Source organism: Calypte anna, chromosome 2, assembly GCF_003957555.1.
Source record: "Calypte anna isolate BGI_N300 chromosome 2, bCalAnn1_v1.p, whole genome shotgun sequence".
Taxonomy (NCBI): Eukaryota; Metazoa; Chordata; class Aves; order Apodiformes; family Trochilidae; genus Calypte; species Calypte anna.
In genome coordinates, this window is record NC_044245.1 from 28,864,448 (window position 1) to 28,885,553 (window position 21,106).

General features: G+C 34.5%; 1 protein-coding gene across 6 annotated transcripts in view; it reads right to left on the reverse strand.

Annotated features, from left to right (window-relative positions):
- The window catches only part of DGKB (diacylglycerol kinase beta), a 286,640-nt gene that overhangs the window by 222,002 nt on the left and 43,532 nt on the right, over positions 1 to 21,106 (reverse strand). For all 6 annotated transcript variants that reach the window (XM_030445130.1, XM_030445128.1, XM_030445131.1 and 3 more), the window contains 7 exons: positions 19,067 to 19,207; positions 16,693 to 16,742; positions 15,733 to 15,807; positions 15,102 to 15,221; positions 5,744 to 5,861; positions 2,641 to 2,729; positions 2,445 to 2,561 (listed from right to left, as the gene is read on the reverse strand). In XM_030445130.1, the coding sequence (XP_030300990.1) occupies positions 2,445 to 2,561; positions 2,641 to 2,729; positions 5,744 to 5,861; positions 15,102 to 15,221; positions 15,733 to 15,807; positions 16,693 to 16,742; positions 19,067 to 19,207 (710 nt within the window). The remainder of the gene's footprint in view (positions 1 to 2,444; positions 2,562 to 2,640; positions 2,730 to 5,743; positions 5,862 to 15,101; positions 15,222 to 15,732; positions 15,808 to 16,692; positions 16,743 to 19,066; positions 19,208 to 21,106) is intronic.

The window sequence follows — 21,106 nt, forward strand, 5'->3', positions numbered from 1 at the left end:
TTCTCTGCCTCAGTGGTAAGGCTACTTGTACCGTAATTAATGCACACCAGGCCACGTTACATCAAATAACAGTATCTTCACACATTCAGTGGTAATTAGCAGCTTTGCTACTCAGTGGCATGTAAACTTATCTATGAAAAAAATAGCTTAATCTTCTTATTAGTCTCTGCTGATCACTGACAACAGAATTGGCACGTAGCAGAAAACAGAAATGGCAGAAGATACGTAGCTTTAATGAAAATAACACTTTGACACAATGAAATCAAATAACATGCATATCTGTTGAAAAGAAAATATAAAAAATCAGACTTTAAACATATTTCCCTAAAATTCCCTTATCCCAAACCTAGCTCCTTTGGAATATAACCTCCCTCACAAGACGATGCCTGCAAAGTAGGTAAAAACATATTTTCTGGAGAAAAAGCAAGGAAAAAAAGCATTTATGAGACCCTAATAGAGAAGTACAGAGTATTTGGAAGAGGGAATCCTTGTTCTGGCTTAGAACTCACTGTAAGAGCCTACTTAGTGAAAAACATCTCAGATTTTGGGGATTTTATTCAGTGATTTGACATTAGAAGTGACCCTATTAAGTTGTAAGAAAAAAAATTTTGGAATGCATAAAGAAGGCCCAAAATTAGTTGTGTAATAACTAGCATTCCCTTACATTATAAAAATATGGCAGCAACAAATCGTGAATGTGTTGCACAAGGGGTTGAAAATGAATGAAGGAGCATAATTTAAAATTAAAATCATGTATTTAAAATCATGAATTTAAAAATCATGTATCTGTTAGGAATTTAAAACTGTCTTTTCAGTAATAAACACTGCTATTAGCAAAGAAAGTTACTGCAATAGCATATATACTGTCGCAAGAAAATTGAAAAGGAAATTGAAAAAATAACTTGAAGAATTATTGATTTTTAAAAAATTACTAATATTCACTTCTATGTCTAATTTATACCTGAACCATAAATAAAATTATTAGTAGTTATTTTGAAACTACAACATCACTTTTATGGAAAATGAAAATTCAGCTGTAAAATTGTAAACCTCAGTGACAAGATTTTCAAAAGAACAGAGGCCTATTTTTAACTGGAATTTCAATTTCAAGACTTAAGTATGCACACAAGCACCCCAAAATATTTTCAAAAGAAATCAGACTCTTCCTTCACAGTGCTTTTAGTTATAAACAATTTCTCGGTATTTTCTTAATAAATCTCAGTTCTTATGGAACTCTCATCCAGACAGGTCTCTTCCAGAAGTAAAAGACCTTTACAAATCGGGTTCAGATTCATGTGAGAAAATTGGAAGATAATTCTTCTGAGAAGCTACAAAATTGGTTCCTTCCTTTGACTTCAAGAGGGAGCCTTACATAAAACATATTTCTTGAACGATAAACACACACTATACAAATGTAAACACATCTATATCTAGAGTGGAAAATTCTTATTTATCTACCTAAACACAGATAGCTATTGCCTAAATTTAATTATTCTCATGCCAAAATTTTGGATTGGTTGTTTTATTCTCTGCATAAATTATCCAAATTTTGACAGCAATCTGGACTACACATTTGCTTTCTTATAAAACATTGGTTTTTAAGTAATCATAACAGCTTATCACTGAAAGTGTCCTGGATCTATTTTCTTTGATGATGTTTTGTTTTATGTATTCTTGTAGTAAGAAAATGTGTCATAAACTTGTACACTGAAAACAGTCTCATTATTTAAAACACTCAACAAACAACTGTTGTCCCATAGCAATAAGAATAATAACAATAACAATAATAATATCAGCAAAAAAGCAAAAACCCCAGAAGAAGGCTGAATCTCTCCCTACTAAGATTTAAATCCTGCCCAGGCAAGGAACAGAAATACTCTCATTGCTCCTTCTAGCATGAAGATCTCACTTATAAGAGCAGTGTTCCTTGAATGTCTTTAGTTCCAGTCATTGGTTCCTGCTGAATAAGGAGTGCACAAGAGTTGTATATATTAGACTTGGTGCACAGATTACTATATTACTGAGATGTCTCTGCTATTATTGCCAGACACTTGAAATCTCTGCATCCTACCAGATGTCTTCAATTTCATTTGCCTGTCAGTACACTGCAAATTAGAATTTTGCCCTAGTGTCACGGTGACCTTGCTTTTCCCCAGCACCGAAAACTCTTCTATAATCTTTCCATAATGTAGATCATGAATTCTGCTCTTTGGGATGACATATTATTTCCATTTTTACATTGCCTTGAAGCAGAGTACAACTTCGGGTATTTCAACAATTAAGGAATGCTATGAATATTCGCCATATACCATTTCTTAAACACACAGTATCCATTCCTCTTGACAAAACTGAATTAAACCTTTTGAATTAAGAGTCTACAAGAAAAAATATGCAGATATTTGTTTTTTTAACCTGGGCTAGAGGTTTTACTGTTATATACTCACTGTGATCTGACACCAAACACAGTGAAGTCCAGTCAAGCCTTGGTAACATTTTATAGTTTTGTGGCACTTATCACATTTTGTTGGACAATTTCCTTCTACCCAGAAATGGTGCATTACCTGCAAAAGAAAAGTGTGGATTTATGTGGGGTTAATAAACAAACAGGTATATTTTAAACTCATGCCACCCCAAACTTACATCAGTATTCTTTTTGGACTTCACATATGTTTTGATGCAAGATGCAGGAGCTCTTGAGACACAGCGTTCATGGACTGTATACTTGCAAACTGAAAAAAAAAGAAACACATTAACAGATGTTGAGGCAATGGTATTTCTGAATACATTTTTATGAAACAAATAACGTTACCAGCATGCTATCACTATATAATCAATCCAATCAGTCAATGAAAACTCAAGCTAGACTGCTTTTTCCGTAGAATACAAAAGGCCAATTAGAACAGGAAATATTATGCAAGTGAGAAATCCAAGAATACACTATCATTGCATAACAGGAAATTCTTAATTAAATCAGAGCTCACTACATTTTTTCACGATAATTCCCAAATGACAAAAATATTAAAGACAAATTGATGACTGCCAAATGGTTTGGTGTCGTTTGCTAGAAGAAAGAAATCTATATTTTACAAACTATAGGCATGAGAGCAGCTGGCAAGCACAAAAACAAAAGCCAATGAGTTTATGTTGTTCTTTCTATTGATTTATAAATCTTAAATGGCTGATCAGTCCATTTTCAGATAGCATTTTTTTTTGGTGGGCATTCCATGTGATCACCCCAGGTTTAACTCTTACTTTCCTAAATGCCATCTCCTAAGCACTTCTCTCTCTCTCTCTCTTTTTTTTTTTTCTTTTTTTTCTTTCTAACCCCTTGACATCAGTTTTAGGTTACTACTATTGTTGACCAGGTCTGTAAAGTTCATTAGATGCATTTGGAAAACATACAAATACCGGGGTGCAACGCAAAGCTCTCCTGCCTTCAATTACACAGCTATGCCTAGATAAGGAAATAAAGTGATGCTACAGCTTATACCTGCATTCAATAGAGACAACTATTAACAACTGAGAATTAATTTCTCCCTGTGCAATATATGTCTCAAGCTTTTGACCTCGAGAGTAATTAAGCACAAAGTACTTCTAAACACCTTGCTTGCACCTATTACACAAACCCTGTGGGAGGCGCAGCCATTAATCAGACAAACTGCAGGGAGTAACATTGTTGATTGGACCATGGAGGGATGGTGAGGCCCCCTGCAGTTTCCTTTTTTTTTTTTTCCTCCCACACAATCTAAAATGCAAATAATGGAAATTATAGCGAGGAGTTGTAAAAATATATTGGAGAAGACGCTTAGCAAAATAAGGAAATAGTGTAAGAGTTTTGCAAGCAGCATCATGTCTCTTGCTGCACAAAGTAACTGAAATGAGCATATGGAAGTTCTTCAGATACTCTGGGACCATTTCTCTCACCAAGTAAAAGCTAAGCACAATAACAAAAACATTTTGAAGAGGTACATTGCAGCAGAGAAAATTAAAGCTCTTGTAAGGTGAGTCTTTTGGGGGCATTTGATATAACTCACCTACACATTCATAATAACTACTGAAGATGACCTACATCTGCTCCATAGAAATTTTTCTTTTCAAATATGGGACTTTCACTCCCTCACAAGGATTAAGTTTATATCAGTCTGACATAAAAGAATATGAAGAATCTAACATTTCAAGATCAGATCAGTACTTTACATATGTATTCTAGTTATTGTCATTAGCATTTATTAATCTGAAGTTACACAATTGCTGTTTGTTTGAATTTTAATAAATGTATCTCTCTAATTCCATAGTACTGTGAATAAATTTATACAATATGAAAACCTATGTGTGAAGGAGCTGCATCTGAATTATGTTTTAGAGAGTTCTGTAGTCCACAGAGGAGAGATAAATGGCCAATTCCAAAACACACATTCATTCAGACTAATCTCAAATTATATCAATAAAGCTGTACAGGCAGAAAGGTCCTGATCAGCTGTGATGGGCCATCTTTCATATCAAAAATGGAGGAAGTAACTTACACTACTTACACACTGATTAATTTATCAAAAAGAACAATGAAAGGTGGGTTGATACTATCAAGAATGCAGTGGGTACTGAAGATCTCATTAATCTAATGGAGCAGGGGATAACACGAACCAATCACTGGAACCATCTACCAGACACGTTCAAATCAGAAAATAGGTCTTTGTTAAAAGAAAAGATGATTAATCATTGGAACACAATACAAAAGAAAGATATGGATCATCCATCTATTGAAACATTCAAACAGACAAGATCTCTTTCGGCAAGATTTGGTTTTTCAAGACACAGGTTATGAGTTGGTCAAACACAGATTATTAGCAGATACATAGATATAATTCATGGAATCGAACTGCAGTGACTGCATTTAATAGCCTAATGAAGAACCAGTTAGGTGCAGTAGTTATTCTGTGTCTCTTTACCTAAAATTCTATAGTCAATTACTCTGTGAAATGATGGCAAAAGTGAGATTTCTGATTACAAATCAAGTAAAAATACTAAAATTCAGAGGCATTCCAAAAATTTGATTTCTGGGAAAATGGGATTTTGCCCTTCACAATTAACAAAACAATAATCCTGTGAAAAAAATTTTATAAAAAAATAGTGCTTGTCAAGTTGATACCTATTAAATAGATATCGGTAGTTGTTAATAAATATGAAAGAATTAGCAAAAATACAAAGTTTAAACATAATCATGATACTTGCTCAGAGAATTAAAAAAGAAAAGAGAGAGAAGAAGAAAGGAAGGGAAAAGAGAAGGGGAAAAGGAAGTGAAAAGGGAAGGGAAAAAGGAAATGGAAAGGGAAGGGGAAAGGGAAGGGAAAAGGGAAGGGAAAAGGGAAGGGAAAAGGGAAGGGAAAAGGGAAGGGAAAAGGGAAGGGAAAAGGGAAGGGAAAAGGGAAGGGAACAGGGAAGGGAACAGGGAAGGGAACAGGGAAGGGAACAGGGAAGGGAACAGGGAAGGGAACAGGGAAGGTAAAAGAAAGCAGGCTCCAAGGGGAACAATTATCCCTCAAACAACAGTTTTGAAAGCCCATATGCTGAAAAGTTAAAAAATGGAAGTTTGAGTGCTCAAGCAAATAAGACAATGGAGGAGACACCACTGTGCTCCAAACCATGGGTTTGTGCTGGGAAGCTTCTAGTTCTTTGATATGCAGCAAGTACAACATTTCCAGGATTAGACATGTATGCAAATGGACACTGAAATGCTTATACTCACAAGAACAGCAGAGACCTTGCTTGCCTACTCCGATTAGCATGTTCAAACAAAGATTACAGTAGGCAGGCTTGTTAAAGTGTTTCAGTCTCCATACATGCTGCCCATCATCTTTCACATTCTGCACAGAACATAAAAGAAACAGATTTCACTTAATAAGATAAACAATGAAATATACAAGTGCCAATAAAAATTGGAGATTAACTCAGGAACATAAAAGACAAGCTGTTACTTCATTTAATACCCTGCATCAGATCACAGTATAATCATTCTAAATACACAGGCAACAATGTAATAAAAAATTCTACAGTAGCTCATGGACATTCATATGTTTCAATAAACAATTCAGAAATAAACTCCAGGCTGCAACACAATGCTGCAATAAATCTAGCCTGACAGTAAATTATAACAAGTATTAGAACCAACTAAAATTTGTTCTAGACTATTTCTAAAAGGAAAGGTCCTGCAGGTTATAAGTTAAAAGTCCCCAAAATGAAGAACAGAACAGATTTCTTTAAGCAACAGAGATATTCTTAATGACTCTTGGAACAAAGGAAATGTATTTTATACATGAAGTGGGAAATCTAAACACATTACATTAAGCATCAGTAGACTGGTCAACTGATCAGCACTTCCAGTTCAGGGATCCACTGTGACTCATGCAGACAGCTAAAATATTATCAAATCATTTACTGTTATGAAAGTAAACTTTCAGTTACATGATTCTCCTCTTCCTTCTTAATGGAATAATACTGAGACCTCACTATTATTAGAAAGATTTTAATTATCTTAGGTTTTGTATATTTTTTTTACATTAACCTAATGCAATATCATGTTTTTTAATTTTTAAATTTTAAAATAAACCTAACATCCAGTAACACAAAGGTATTTAATGCCTATGGGCTGGAAATGGGCTACAGAAGTAAGATTCTTCATTGTGTCTTCCTGAAACACTATGTTCTTTCTAGTCATTTAATTTCAAAAAAACAACCTGTCACATAGCTAACGGGATCCACATTGACCTCTGGTTCTCAGAAGCCATATCAACACTTGGTTTGCATCCAGTTTGATTTCTCACATCAAACTATAAAAATATTTGTCATCATGTGAATACAATATTCCTGACTAGAGCTTCAGTAATACAATCGCCTTCATTGACAAGGACAGTCAAGGCAGAGTCAGCAGACACAAATTTTAATAAAAATTTAGTTGTGCCCTCTATTAGCATATACTGCATGATTTATGTTCATAACAATCAGTATTGTTCTACCCGAAGATTTGGCTGTTAATGACAAGTCAAAGATAAGAAAGACTTCATCCCTATGGGGAAAAAATACTGTGAAGGAAAATCAGGACTTGAAGAAATTGAGGATGTCTGTTTCAAAGCCAGGTCCTAACCTGAACACAAATTTGAACAATTCCTACAAATTACCTAAACCCAAAAGGAACTGAAGCCAGAATATTTTTTTTTTTATCAGGATCAGAGCCTAAGTTCCCCCAATACTACCACTAGGAGTACAAATGTCATCTTTGACAGCTGGGTGATGTCAGAGTCCCTTGTCTTCAGAAAGAGCAGGGCAGATGCCTAATGTGGGATTCTCAGGCTGAAAGAGTGTGGAAGTTTTCCAATTTCCCCTGAAGAAGCAGAAATAGATTCTGCAGCTGTGGAGCACTAGAAGCCTGTCAAGCCCCTTCACGACTGGCAGCTGAAGAGGATGTATTTCATTAAATGGAGCTCTATAACTTCTATTTTTCTTTCCATCTTACAATCACATTCCAAACATTTTTAAGCATTATTAAACTACTATAAAGTATGTGAGTTTCAGGTCTTCTGAAAGTAGACAGTTATTCATTAGACAATAAAAACCACTTAAATCTTTCTGAGATTAAAAACAAAAACAAAAACAACAACAAAAAAACCCAGTAAACAATGTAGACTTCCATTTTAACATTACCCAGGTCATCAACAGATACAGTAATAAACCACAATCACTTAAAATGCAAGACAGTTTCCCCTAGCAAAATAGTTGCTATTTCTGAAAATTGACAAAAATCCATAACTATGCATGAACTTGCCCCTCTTCCACATTAGTTTTGTGTTACTTTTTCCTTTTCATTTTATTTTTAAAGAATGACCATTACATGCAAGTATGTCACTTCTTATTTGAACAGAACATATGGACTAACTTAGCTGGCATTTTCCTTATCAGAAAAACAAACAAGTCTTCATGTGGGTGTTCTGCCAATTAAAACACTTAACTGTTACAGACTGCAACTGATGCAAATCCATTACATAAACACAATGCACTTTTGGAAAGCAGCAAATTAAGTTTTTGCTCTTGTGCACTGCCAAAAATAAGCAATAAAGGGCTGTATATGATTATGCATGCACATAACTTTTTAAAACACTGCCTAAAAGAAGGAAAAAAAAAAGATATAATGTGAAACAAAGCCCCCTCAATACAAGTCTTTAAGTATGAATAAAATCCACAATTCTGACACATCAGTGCATTTACTGACATTTACTCATTTTGCTTCCATAACCTGAGAAAGTTGTGGGTTTTTTCAAAAAAAAGTCATTAGGAAGATCTCAAAGCATGGCAGGTACAGTAAAAATCTCTTCATCACTTCATTATACATCTCTGAAAATGAAAAATTCCATATGGCATACAGAAACTTTAGCACATAATGACAACAGCAACATTTATTTTGCTAACAACAGCTCTCTTAAGTTATGGTCCTGACCCTTCTTCCATAGACTTGATTGCCTAAAGGACCTGATCTTAAAAAGCAAGTCAACCATGAAAGAATTAGTCTTGAAATTAGTGAAAAATTTCGTATTTTATGAAGTCACAGAATTTAGCTACTCATCTATTTGGTTTATTATTACCTTACTTCCTAATTTTTAGCTATTTGTAAATAAAAGTAGCCGAAGAGATCGTAAGGTTTCAAACAGAAAACTCAAGATTATAAGACTTGAAATCACTGATAAATGTTCACCCCAGCAATCATGCCCTCTACAGTGTCTGAAATACCAGCATGCTCAGTCTTCTCTATGAGAAGAGTTAGTAACAGGCAACCAAAAAAGAAGGATTCTAGCAAGTTTGCTCAGTTATTATTTTGCTACCTAATGATATTTTGCTTTAATTTAAGAAAAACTATTAACATGACTTGAAGGTATTTTTATGAGTTATCTTTGGGTATTGTTCCGTCAGTGGGAAGGTGAGAAGAGTGTCCATAAAACCACACACTCCTTTTTTTTTAAAAAAGACACTTCAGTTTTATATTCCTTTGCTGCCCCTCAGCAAAGAATTCATGACAATTTTTGGTTTGGTTTGAGGAGAGGGGTTTCTAAGTCTCTTCTGGTTCTTGAGAAGGAGTGACCTCATTCAAGACATGTGCTAACCAGAAGGACTCCTCACTTCCAAGACATTTTGTGTGTGGCCCCATGTGCTGAAGAAAGGAAAATAATAAAATCAAATCACTTCCTCAGCCTCTATCTCTGCATTCACCCGTCTGCTATCCTGATCATCTAGAAATGCTTAAGAAATGACGGCACAGAAAAGGGAGCACAGGAGGGGAAAAATTAATTTGTTTAGACAAGCTTCATAATTAGTCACACTACCACGGTTCCCTGTCCCTAAATTGGTAGTCACCTGTCATCTCTACAGACTGAAGTGCTGCAAAAAATACATTTAAATAATGGCAAAATTGTATATCTGCATGAAAATGTTATACACAGAACATGCTAGAGCTACTCCTGACTTCTCCCGGGCTTTTATCAACCTTCAGGCAAAAGGAAAGGCAGGGCTGTCGTAAGGATTGACATTTGCAAACTTTCTTCAAAGAAGTGGGAGCTAGCACAGCATAAAAGTAGACCGCACTGCCGAAAAGAAAAAAAAAAAAAACAAAAAAACCCGTGTACTTCTTTAGCAGCTCCTCTTACTATGTCTCACACAGCATTAACATTCCCCCCTCTGCTGGCAATTCATTGAAATGACACCGCCAAAATAGCTCCTGTTACCCTGAGGGTTACTGCTCCCCAGCTGCTAAGGAAGGGGTACAAAAAGGTTCAAGCCACAGCTTCTAGCAGTGGCGTGGTTTTGCTCTCTGTACCTATGGAAACAGCATATTGCTCATCACCACTTCAGCCTTTGAGAAAACTCACCTGACAGCCTTCAGACAGGACTTAAAAAATAAACAAATAAATAAAAAATCACTGGGGACAACTAAAGGCCAGATCTCCCTCATTCCTCACTGAATGAAATAACTATAAAACTGCATAGGCATTAAACAGCCTGAGAGGAACTCCTCGTGGTGCAACAAATCCAATGCCAGACTTAGGAATATTTGCAAGTCCCCCGTTTGGTTGCACTTTCACATTCTCAGATCTCAGATCTCAAAAATTAAGGCAAAGATAAAGTAGATAGTAAAGAGATAAAGTAGTAGTAGATAGATAGATAGATAGATAGATAGATAGATAGTTAGATAGTTAGACAGTAGATAGTAGACAGATAGTAGTAGATAAATAGTAAGTAGATAAAGTAAATATAAGAAGCAGTCGATCCTAAGTATGAATTCACAGTTGAGTATCCCATCTCACGTTTAATCAAAAAGGTTAAAAAAAAATCGTTATCTTTTAAATTCTTTGAGTGTAATAACATAATATTTGATGCCTGGGGATTCAAAATAAAATTGTAAGAGCATTTCCTTCTGATTTAATTGAAGCATAGTCACACTTCAACACAGATATGTTCGTCTCACTAAGATTCACCCGTATGTAAAAGGTGAAACGGGATGAAAATTAAAATAGGTTATTTAAAACAAAGGTACAGAGGCCTGGTTTCAGATAATTGATGTTATTACTTGTATTTACTGTTGTTCGATTTCCCTCTCACCTTAGGGAAGATTTTGATCATCTGAGCAGCACCAGATGCAGTGCAACCGTGACATCTAGTGGCCACTGAAGAGGGAACAAAATACACTACCACTTGTGAACTTGTGGTTTTATTTCACTTGTATCATCACTAACAGAGATGATAGTAACCATCTGTTACAAGGGAGGGGAGATCAAATTATCTGGCATGGAATTACTTCAGAAAAGAAGTCAACTCCTTTTTATCGGGACAAAGGGGAATAATAGTGTGCAAGTGCAGAACTCTTAGAGAAGAGCAGAAAAAGGTCTTTGTGACTGCTTTAACTAATGCAGAATGAAATAAAAAAGGCCAGACTCTTTGAAGACTTCCACCTTGAAGGAGTAAAATAAATGGCCTAATTGCAAACGTGTTTTTGGATGTGCTTTAGGAAGCCAAAATAAATGAAGATTTGATGAAGATTGTGAAAGTTGCAGACTGAAGTGTGACAGTCAGCAAAAAAACTCTACCTCATACATTTAATATCAAAAGCTGCACCAAATAAATAACAATTAATACCTTAGTTACACTAATTAAATTTTTTTTCTTCAAAAAATTCTCAATTTTCATGAGAATTTTTTGATCAAATTCCATGAAACTTGCACAACTAAATACCTCAGGGTAAGAATTATGGATCTTAAAGACAAAAGTTTAAGCAGGTGCCACTGATAAGTGGAAGAAGTTATGAAAATACAAATGGATTATATACCTATGCAATTCCAGGGTCTTTTATCTCACAACAAATATCTGAACAGTATGTGCATCACAATACTACCCCTAATAAAATAAGAACCAAACAAATTGAATTCCTTGTCTTAAATTATTTGTTTAGCAGGCCAATTACCTTGAAAAAGACCAAAATAAAAATTACTTATATCCTGGAACATTCCCAGAGAGAAAATTCTCTGTATTTCTAAGTTCTACCTGCAAAGCAACTCCTCAAGCTTTAGGAAGAAGAGGAAGGTATAAAACCCCAAAAGATAAACTAAACTGGTGTTGCTTCCTCAAAATACGAGACTTACTTTGAGTCTTTGTCCCTTTATCTTCATGACTCTTAACTGCTCCAGCAGCTTTTCAGTTCAAACAGTAATCTCAATTAAATATGAGATATGAGACAGCACCAGAAATTTTATCAAAGTCCAGAAAAAGGTGAACAGGAATAAAGGGAGGAGAAGGAGAGCTCAGCAAGAAAGCCTGGCAGATTTCCTTTTCATTTTTTTAAATTTAATGACAGCTCACTTGCTACTATTTGCAGCAACAACATAGTACTCCTTTCTTTTTCAGAAGACATTTACTGATGAAGTCAGAGGGCAACTATTAGAAACCTGTGAGAGTTATTTATAAACACTAACTTGTTTATTCTTTTCTTATAATAAAGTCCCATATTTCACTTAAATGCTTCTTTATTTATTTTTAAATATTGTAACTAAAGCTTCTAAGATTGAAAAGGCTTTAAATGTAATATAAAACTAACATGTTATCAGACCTTTTTACAAAGCTCTTAAAGGAAACTCAGTAATGAGCACAAACACTGTAGCTGGATCGGGAAGGTACTATGGCAAACCTGCAATACATTGCAGCTTCACTGATAACAAATTACACCAGCTGGACTGCGCATACAAGCTCTATAGATAAAGAGTGAAGTACGTTACAGTAAATTAGTGGACCAACTCTATGCCCCAACCCAAAACAAATTAAAGACTTCACTGGTATAATGACTTATTTTCAACATACTACAGAGAAAATTCTTTGTCACTATAATACTGGACAGTCTCTGGAACTGATCTCTCAGACTCAAAATTTCATCATTGCCTGAGCTCAGCATAGAGCAAAGCATAGTTGGTTAAAGACAGAGAGGTTTTTTCAGTTGTTTTGGGAGGTTTTTTTGCTTATTTTCAACATACAAAGACTACCTGGACATGTCTAAGCAGCATAAAGCAGTAGACTTTGCCCTTTATTTTCACTTACTAATCAGCCTGTGGAAAACTTTAAGATATCAAAACTTTGTATTTTGATTATGGATATGCATAACTTTGATATGCAGTTCAAAAGACTCTTAACTTTACTTTTCATTATCTTCATTATCTTAACTAAAAAGGAGAGAGAAAGGCAAAAAACAAAGTCCTGGGAAGCTGGGATTACAAAACCATGTAAAAAGAAATAACAGCATTCCAGTAATGGGGAATGATGCACTGAAATAAAGAGCTTTGGTAATACACAAGATGCTGTAAAACTATCAAAATCACTACATTGCTTTAGTCAAAATAAAAATGAGAGGTATTTGTTTAAATTTAGCTTTTCATTTCTATAAAATAATGGTTAGATTTGATAATTCAGAACCATATAGAAACAGAAGTAGTAACATTTTACTGGTTTGATGGAAAATTTACAGATCCCAGTTTTCTTTACATATTATGTGGATGATTTAAGAAATAATGAGCACTTTTAAGCATAAAAAGAAAAATGGGAGTGCTTTTAGAGTATGACATAATTTCCTTGCAATAAATCGTTAGCAAATGCCTAGCGATTCAGCTTGTAGAGTTTTGTAGATAATGAACTTCATTCACAGTAAAGTAAAATATTAAAAAGGCATTAAAAGCCACCCCATCCGTTTTCCAACTTCCAACTAGTAAAAGCGTGTTTATTGATCAGAAAGATATTTTGCATACCATTATATTTTGTCATCAGTATATTTATATCTTTTCAACACATAAAGTAGTGAGAACACTCTTTATGACAGAAACACTGACCTTTTCTGATAGCAGGCTACTGAACTTTGATCACTGTTGATGTATTATTTCCAAAGTAAAACTACACACAGAAAGTTAAATTATTTAATAACTAGTAAAAAATACTCAAAAGGATTATAAAATGTCTGAGAAGCTCTTTCTAACTCCATACCTTTTGCTTTAATATAAAAATAAATGTCTACAAATGGATCGGCCTTAATTTATGATGGAACTTAAGGTTTTAAACTTAGAAAGAATGAAGGGTAAACACAAAAGTATTCCCAGAAAAAGTTCACTACCTGTCACAAAAGAAAAATCTATGCTGAAAGTCACTACCACTTATCTGCTACACAGATTGCTTGAGAGCATTTGCTGTCCTTTTTTTTTTTTGAGTAATTATTTGGAAATGATGGAATACAGTGTGACAAAGATTTGTTGTTTGATGACAGGGAAATAACATTTTTGTTACTCAGTCACATAAAGAGAATCAGGAAATTAGTAATTTAAATGTATGGAAAGTTACCCTCAATTCAGATATTTAGCTGGCAATTTAATTAATAAAATTGCACAGGAATTTTAGATATTCTGCTAAACATACTATTTTGTTGATTATTTCCCTATAGAAAGTCTCAGTCTGACAAGCCTTTGTGAAAATAAAATACTATAGAGCAATTACAGTGGTCTAGGTTTGTCCATGCTATAGCAGTATATGGGAAAAGTAAATATTATTTATTATTTCACCTCAATATCTGAAAAAGTCTTCAGAAAAAATTAAATGAAAATGTTTGGGGTTTCTTTTTTCAAATAACAGAAAAGCATTGGGATATATTTTAAGATACATATGCTCAAAGTTCTATCAAATACAGGACAGTAGGTGGCACTGGCAGCATGCCACTGACAGCATTAAAACAGCGGTGTTGAACTGTTATAAAGCTGTTAGTATTTCATCTGACTTAACTTTACTGTGAAGCTGGAAATGGACAGAGCATGATCCTTTTGTACAAGTTCTGTCTTTGATATTGCTACTTTGTTGGGGTTTTTTTTAAGGTTCTTCCAGAGATGTAAGAACTATCATCACAGGGATGTAGCATTACAGGACAAGAGACAACCAGCAAGAAGTGCTGCTGAAGAAATTCCATATGTGTCTAAGAAAAAAGGTTTTTGCCTTATGAACAATTAACACCAGGACAGGTTGTCCACAGAACTTGTGGAATCCACCTCACTAGAATTCTTCAAGATTCAGCTTGAAAGGGCCTTGGATAACTCAGTCTGCACCCTACCTGTAATAAGAGGCTGGACTATGGGATATCTCCGTAAATTCCTTCCAGCCTGTTATTCTGTGACTCAGCCTGGTTGGGCAGCACAATATGACACCATGCTGAGAAGCCTAGACATTGCTTCCAGCCAGCTCATACACACACACTGGCAGTAAAAGACTCTTCATAGACATTACTGCAGCTAAGAATTAATAATATGCTATTAATAAGACAAATTACTCATATTTTACAGCTTCCAACTCCTGGACTCGCTCATTTGTGGGTTTTGCTTCAAACATGCTAATGTACCTCTGACTTTGAAGACATGCTTCTGTTCTTTGCATGCCATTCAGCCATAATGAAGAAAAGCAAAGCCATCCTTTATACAGGCCACAGAGAAACTAACCTGAGGGTCACAACTGACATGCAAGCAGAAACTTGAGACTCTTATGTTAGTACTTACATTCTCTAACCCAAGAAGGACCAAGAGCGGAATTGTTGTCATTCCTCCTTGGATCCACTCTTCTAGAGAAACAGTGCCATCATGATCATAGTCAATTTCTTCCATCATTTCATGAAGAATCTACACAATTTAAAGAAAAACCTTGTAAGTTCCACATTCCAATATAGAGAGAAGGCATGTGCAGACCTCTAAATGTAAAGGTAGGGAAAATATTAATTGGATAGCACCTGTACTAAAATGAATACTGACAATTCAGAAAATTAAGCACTGTAGTACTAGTTACATATTATTAGCACCTAAAATTCCCAAACCAAGTTGTGTTCCTGTGTATATTTATTATTTAGTATACAAAGAAGAGGTATTAACTTTTAAGAAATTTTCATAGACAGCCAGCTGTGTTATAAAAGTACTTACTACATCCGCTGAAAAAAAGCACCTTGAACTGGAGCAAGAATAATTCACAGATCAAATTGATTCAGAAAGACTTGTACCAATTAACAGTGCCATAGTGGAGAACAGTCTATTATTATTTCTCTTACGAATGTATAGAATCACACATCAACATGAAGTATCACAAAAGGTTAAACAACTCTTGCAACATTAAAAACTTGTGAAAAAAATCAATCCTTACTGGACTCAGTTCAGTAATATCCCATTCAAGGTACTCTGCAACATGCATCATTTGAGCAATGATGTTTTCCAGCTCCTGCAGATGAAAGAACCAAACATTTAATGCAGTATGATACAGACAAGTTCTACTGCAAACAACTTATAATTAAAATACATTGCATTCAGTGGCACTGCTTCACCAATGTTCCTAATAAAACATTTCACCAGTGTTTTCTCCCCTTTATGCTGGAAGTTGTCCCCTCTCAGGTAAATCCACTTCACTAGCAAAACATCAGGTATGTAAAGCAAACCATACAGGGAGGTGAACCAAGCTGCAACCAAAGGATAGCCTCTGGGTTGAAAAAAGTAGTAGATGCTTTTTAGTTGTTCAATTATTGGTTTCATGATATGAAGTTCACCCTGTGACATAATGACACAAGGTGTTATAAATTCCAGCCCTGTAACAAACTATTTTTGACAGCAATTTTATGATTCATAATTCTATAATGGAAATAAGGAATAAATTGAAGGGCATTAACTAATACAGAGATATTCTCTTATCATTACAGTGTTGGAATTTTTCTTAATCACCTATCACGAGTGCTTTTCCGTATAACTATACACAATTTCCCCTTCTAATCAAATCTTTACAAATGGCACTTTCACACACATCTCCCAGCAGCATACTAGAATTTTAGGAATCATAATAATGTATCCCCTACAGTAACATGATTAAAAATCAGAAGACTATAGAACAGGACTCCATGACAACCGTGTCAGCATTTAAAAATGTGTAGTTATAGAAGCTTAATGGAAAAGAAAACTCAAGAGTTATTTTCAAAATGGGTGACTTGTTATTACTATTGTTTATACTGATTCTACTAATTCAGGAAAAATATAAACTTGATTTGGATTATTGTCATTTTGTACACGTATGTCATTATGCCATACTCATAGAGTTTATTAAAACACATAACATTACCGAACTATCCAGGTATCCATTCCCATCTGTATCATATAAGCGAAACATAACTAAAAAGTAAAGAAAAAGGGAGAGAAATTCAGTTAGAAAACTGAGTAATGACATTATTTCATTAAAAAATAACACTAAAAATAAAATATAAAGCAAACAAACCTGAGTTTCAAAAAAGAAAAACCAATAACATTTTCTTGTAAAAATCCCACTAACCGTTCACCCAGCAAATAATTCATATTATATGACAGGTTCACTCAGCAACTACCTTGCTCCAACAAAACATATTAGGAGGACAGTGCAATTGCACCTTTTCCACATATTCAGTCCAAAAGCTCATCTATTAACTTCATTGTGGTTCCTCTTAAAGATAACTTAGGTTCATGCTACGTTGTACGGAAAGGCCCTTCTCTGCCATCTCACCAAACACAGGATACACACAATGGGTCAGGCAAATTTTGATAAGCCTCCTTAAGTTACTATTCTGCTCCCTTAGCTGCAGCTATCATTATTCTGTAGTGATATTCCTTTAGAAATGCTTTCTGACCCACAAAATGAAAAAGAAGAATTTAAAGAATCTCATTTGATGAATCTAATCAAGCAAGCCCAACAATAAACATTCCTTACAGACTGCCAGGATAAATACTCCCAGGACAAGAATTATTTGATCAATTTGAAAATACAATATATAAATATTCCAAATATTCTGGGGAGCTACCCAGACAAAAAGAGCTGCATTTTGACAATATCTAGAAAGAATATGCACCTTCAAGTTTTATCATTACTTGATTCCAGCCACAAGAGTATGTCTACCATTATCAAGATATTTCATAGCAGCTTACTCAGCTAATCATTTACTGTGTCAGAGAGCAAAGTAAAAAGAAGCTTGGAGCTTATGCTGGCATACTGTTGAAAGGCTAAAGTTGAAAACCAGAAGCCTATTAATATCTCACTCTTCATCCATAGTTTCTGGAAGAGTCTGTCAGAGTTCTGAAATCTAAACACCATCACTCTCAGAAGTTCTCATTCCCCCCCCAGATCTATTTTCTAAAGAGTAAGAGGAGAGTCCATGTACAGGTGGTTACAGGACACTATAATGCCTTGACTGATGGTAAAACCCAAGAAATCCACTTTACAAATTCTTTTACAAGATGTTTTTGGAAATGTAACATATGCAACAGCAAACAATCCCCATACATTGGATCCACAGAACATGTTACAATCAAATACATTCTGGAAGCATAGCTTATCACAGTTTTCAGGAAACAATATAATGAGAAGTGAGAAGAAATTCTTTGCAGTTAGAAAGTCAAGTTCAGAAAGAATTTCAGTGTTTTTGTCCCATAGGAAAACATATTTAACTGTTATATGGAATGGTTTGCTTCACTTATACATCCTTTCTTATTCCAAAGCTGATCATCTAGCAGTGAGGAAAAAAGGTACATAATCACAATATACCTCTACTACTTCAGCAACTTTTGCCACTATATCACACTGCTCTTAAGAGCTGTAATGTAAGATTGAAAAAATTTACTGTAGTACATTGTTTCAAGCTACAAAGGCACATTATTCAATAGTTATAGACTAAGACAACCTATGAAAATTTATTTCTTTGCCTGTGAATTGCATAGCAGAAATATTTCTGTGTAAACCAACAGTTAATACCGAAAACCTCCAGAGACTGCCTGTCACTGTCCTTGTTAGCATGCCTTCTACCTAAGCTGCTCAGAGCATGACAGCTAATATTATCTGGCAAAGGTACCATTAAGCATTCACAGTTTCCATAGGGATGAATCACTGAATCACTCAGTGATAAAGTTCAAATCATTTGGTTCTCCTTCCTCCTACTCTGTGATTGTAATGCACTGGTTGTGGAAAAAAAAAAAAAATGAAAGCAAGTTTTAGTATCTCCCTGATCTCTACCCACTCCAGAGAAGTAGTGCTTACTACTTTTTTTTTTTTCTCTTTAGCATGAAGCAGTCATTTAAAAACAGACATTAGCATAATTATAACTGTTTCACCTTTGTAGCAAATGAAGTCTCTTTAATTACATACGTACTAGGTAGTGAAAAGGCTCAATCTGTGCTCTTGGCTAGACTGAAAAACTACTGGTATGGTATGCAATCTCTTTTCTATTCATACCCTGCTAAATATTCATGTTCTGATCTACACACTCTAGGAGAAAAAAACAACAAAACTATTTAAAAAATTGAATGCAAACTACAGAGCCCAAGCCAACCAATGAAGGTGATTCTCCATCCCCTGCTCTTGTGAGACCCCACTTGGAGTACTGCCCTATACTCTGAAAATTTAGAAACAGAATTTTTAGTGACATGCTGAAATAAATATATGAAATGAACTTAAAAAAAAAAAATGAACGTACATTCTAGTTTGTCTTCAGGTCTTCCTCTTTCTAGCAGAGACAAATAGCAAACAATATCTTTCAGCTGGATTGCATCTGGTAAATGTAAGTTGGCAGGAGTAGAAGGTCGAGATGTAGAAGTACCTTTGTTGAGTCTCAGACCTGGAAATAACACATCATTTTTGTTACTCTTTACATATGATAAAAGCAGAAAATGAAAACATCTCTCTTGTATACATCCATCTTCATTTTATCTGACTCTCAGATGAATTCTTGAGGTAAATATAAATGTGAAGTTTTAACAATTTCTGTGAATAGTTTATCCAGTAAAGGGAGATTTAAAATGATATTTTAAAAATATAATCTGGATAAAGGGAACCGTTGGAAAAAAAAAAAAAGGAGAATTAAATTATGGGAATTACATAACACTTTTTGCTGCTTGTGTTGATCTGATGTCTCTGAACTACACAAAGAACTGGTGAATATATTTATTCAACTTCATTAAAAGTTAATTAAAGTATTAAAACAACCCCTGCCCAACACTGCATCCACCACTTTTTTGTTCCTATAATTATTTCATCTAACTTAAAGACTGACACCAGCTATACTAATTAAAAAATGTTTTAGTGTCAAAAAACCCTTTGATAATACCCAAATGTGTTGTCTGCCCAAAAGCACACCAGATGTGTCAGAGCAATACATATTTAAAACATGAAGCTTCAGCTACAGAATACCATGAAAATAAAGACAGAATTCAAAAAATAGTCATCATTGCTCAAACATTGCAATGAAGAGAAGTTCCAGTGTAACATTTGTACTCCAAGTTTCAACATTGCCAGACTTTTTGTTTCAAGAGGACATGACTACATTCTGATGATATTGCTGAAATCTGCAGGGCCAATAAATAGAGGGAAAAAAGGCGAAGAACAACAGAACACAGAAAGCAGAATGAAAGATTTCCTCACAAGTTTATTGCATTTCTTCATGACTTTAGTGATGTTAAAGATGGAGCTTTACTTAAGGATTTACTGGTTTTAAATATTTTCCATAATTAGTTCAGAACAGATTCACCATAACAAACATAACCTGAACACATAAATTCTCTCATCCACCTGTCTTGGACAGGTTAATTACTGTAGAAAATGGAACAGAATTCTTTGGGATTTTTCTCCCCCTATTTATATGTTGAAAATCTTCATTATCATCTGAAAACATTTTCAATGGTCTACTGGAATACACATGTTAAAAAATATAGTAAAAAAAGAGCAAATTGGCATGCATAAAATATATCTTTGAATCAGGTTATTATTTAGAAGATAATAAACACTGAAAGTAAATATTTACATGAATAAAAAAAAATGAATAGGGCAATGTTGTACTAAACAAGCTTGCATGTCAGTTAAGTGTCCTTAAATTAAGACATTGCAAAAAGTTTATCAATGAAGATGTTTGCTTCAATCACAATTTACACAAATGGTTCCTATTCGAGTCTTCTGTGAGTCTAACAAGCAGAATAAAAAGTACTGTAGATGTTGGTCTAATTAAAAATATGTATAGTCCTGAAATCCAAAAGAAAATGCATACAAATTCATAGATATCTTTTAACTTGTCATCAACTACAAGGTACATGTGCTGCTGCTTACCTGGCATCTGTTTCCATCTCTCTTCAGACACCTTAACTGAAAATACAATTCATAAACAGATATGAGTTGATCAAGTGTCACTAAGTACAGAGCAGACACATAGCAGAGAGATTTATGAACCCTGCCACTTTCCTTGAGACCTTCTCTAGCTCTTGAGTACCCTTCTGTTTCTAAGAAGAATGTCTAATGTTTCTGACAATTTTTCCCCACTATGGCCAGTTTTTGTCACTATTGATAACACTTAAAAATTACTAGATATGCTAAAACAAAAGTTTACATAATTTTAATTTGCACATCAAAATGTACCAATGAACACTTTTTCCCTTTAAATGCTTCAAATGATAAAGACCTAATATCCAGGTGAAATCCCATGGAACTGAATTACAAGAACAGCATATTTACAAATACCAATAACTTG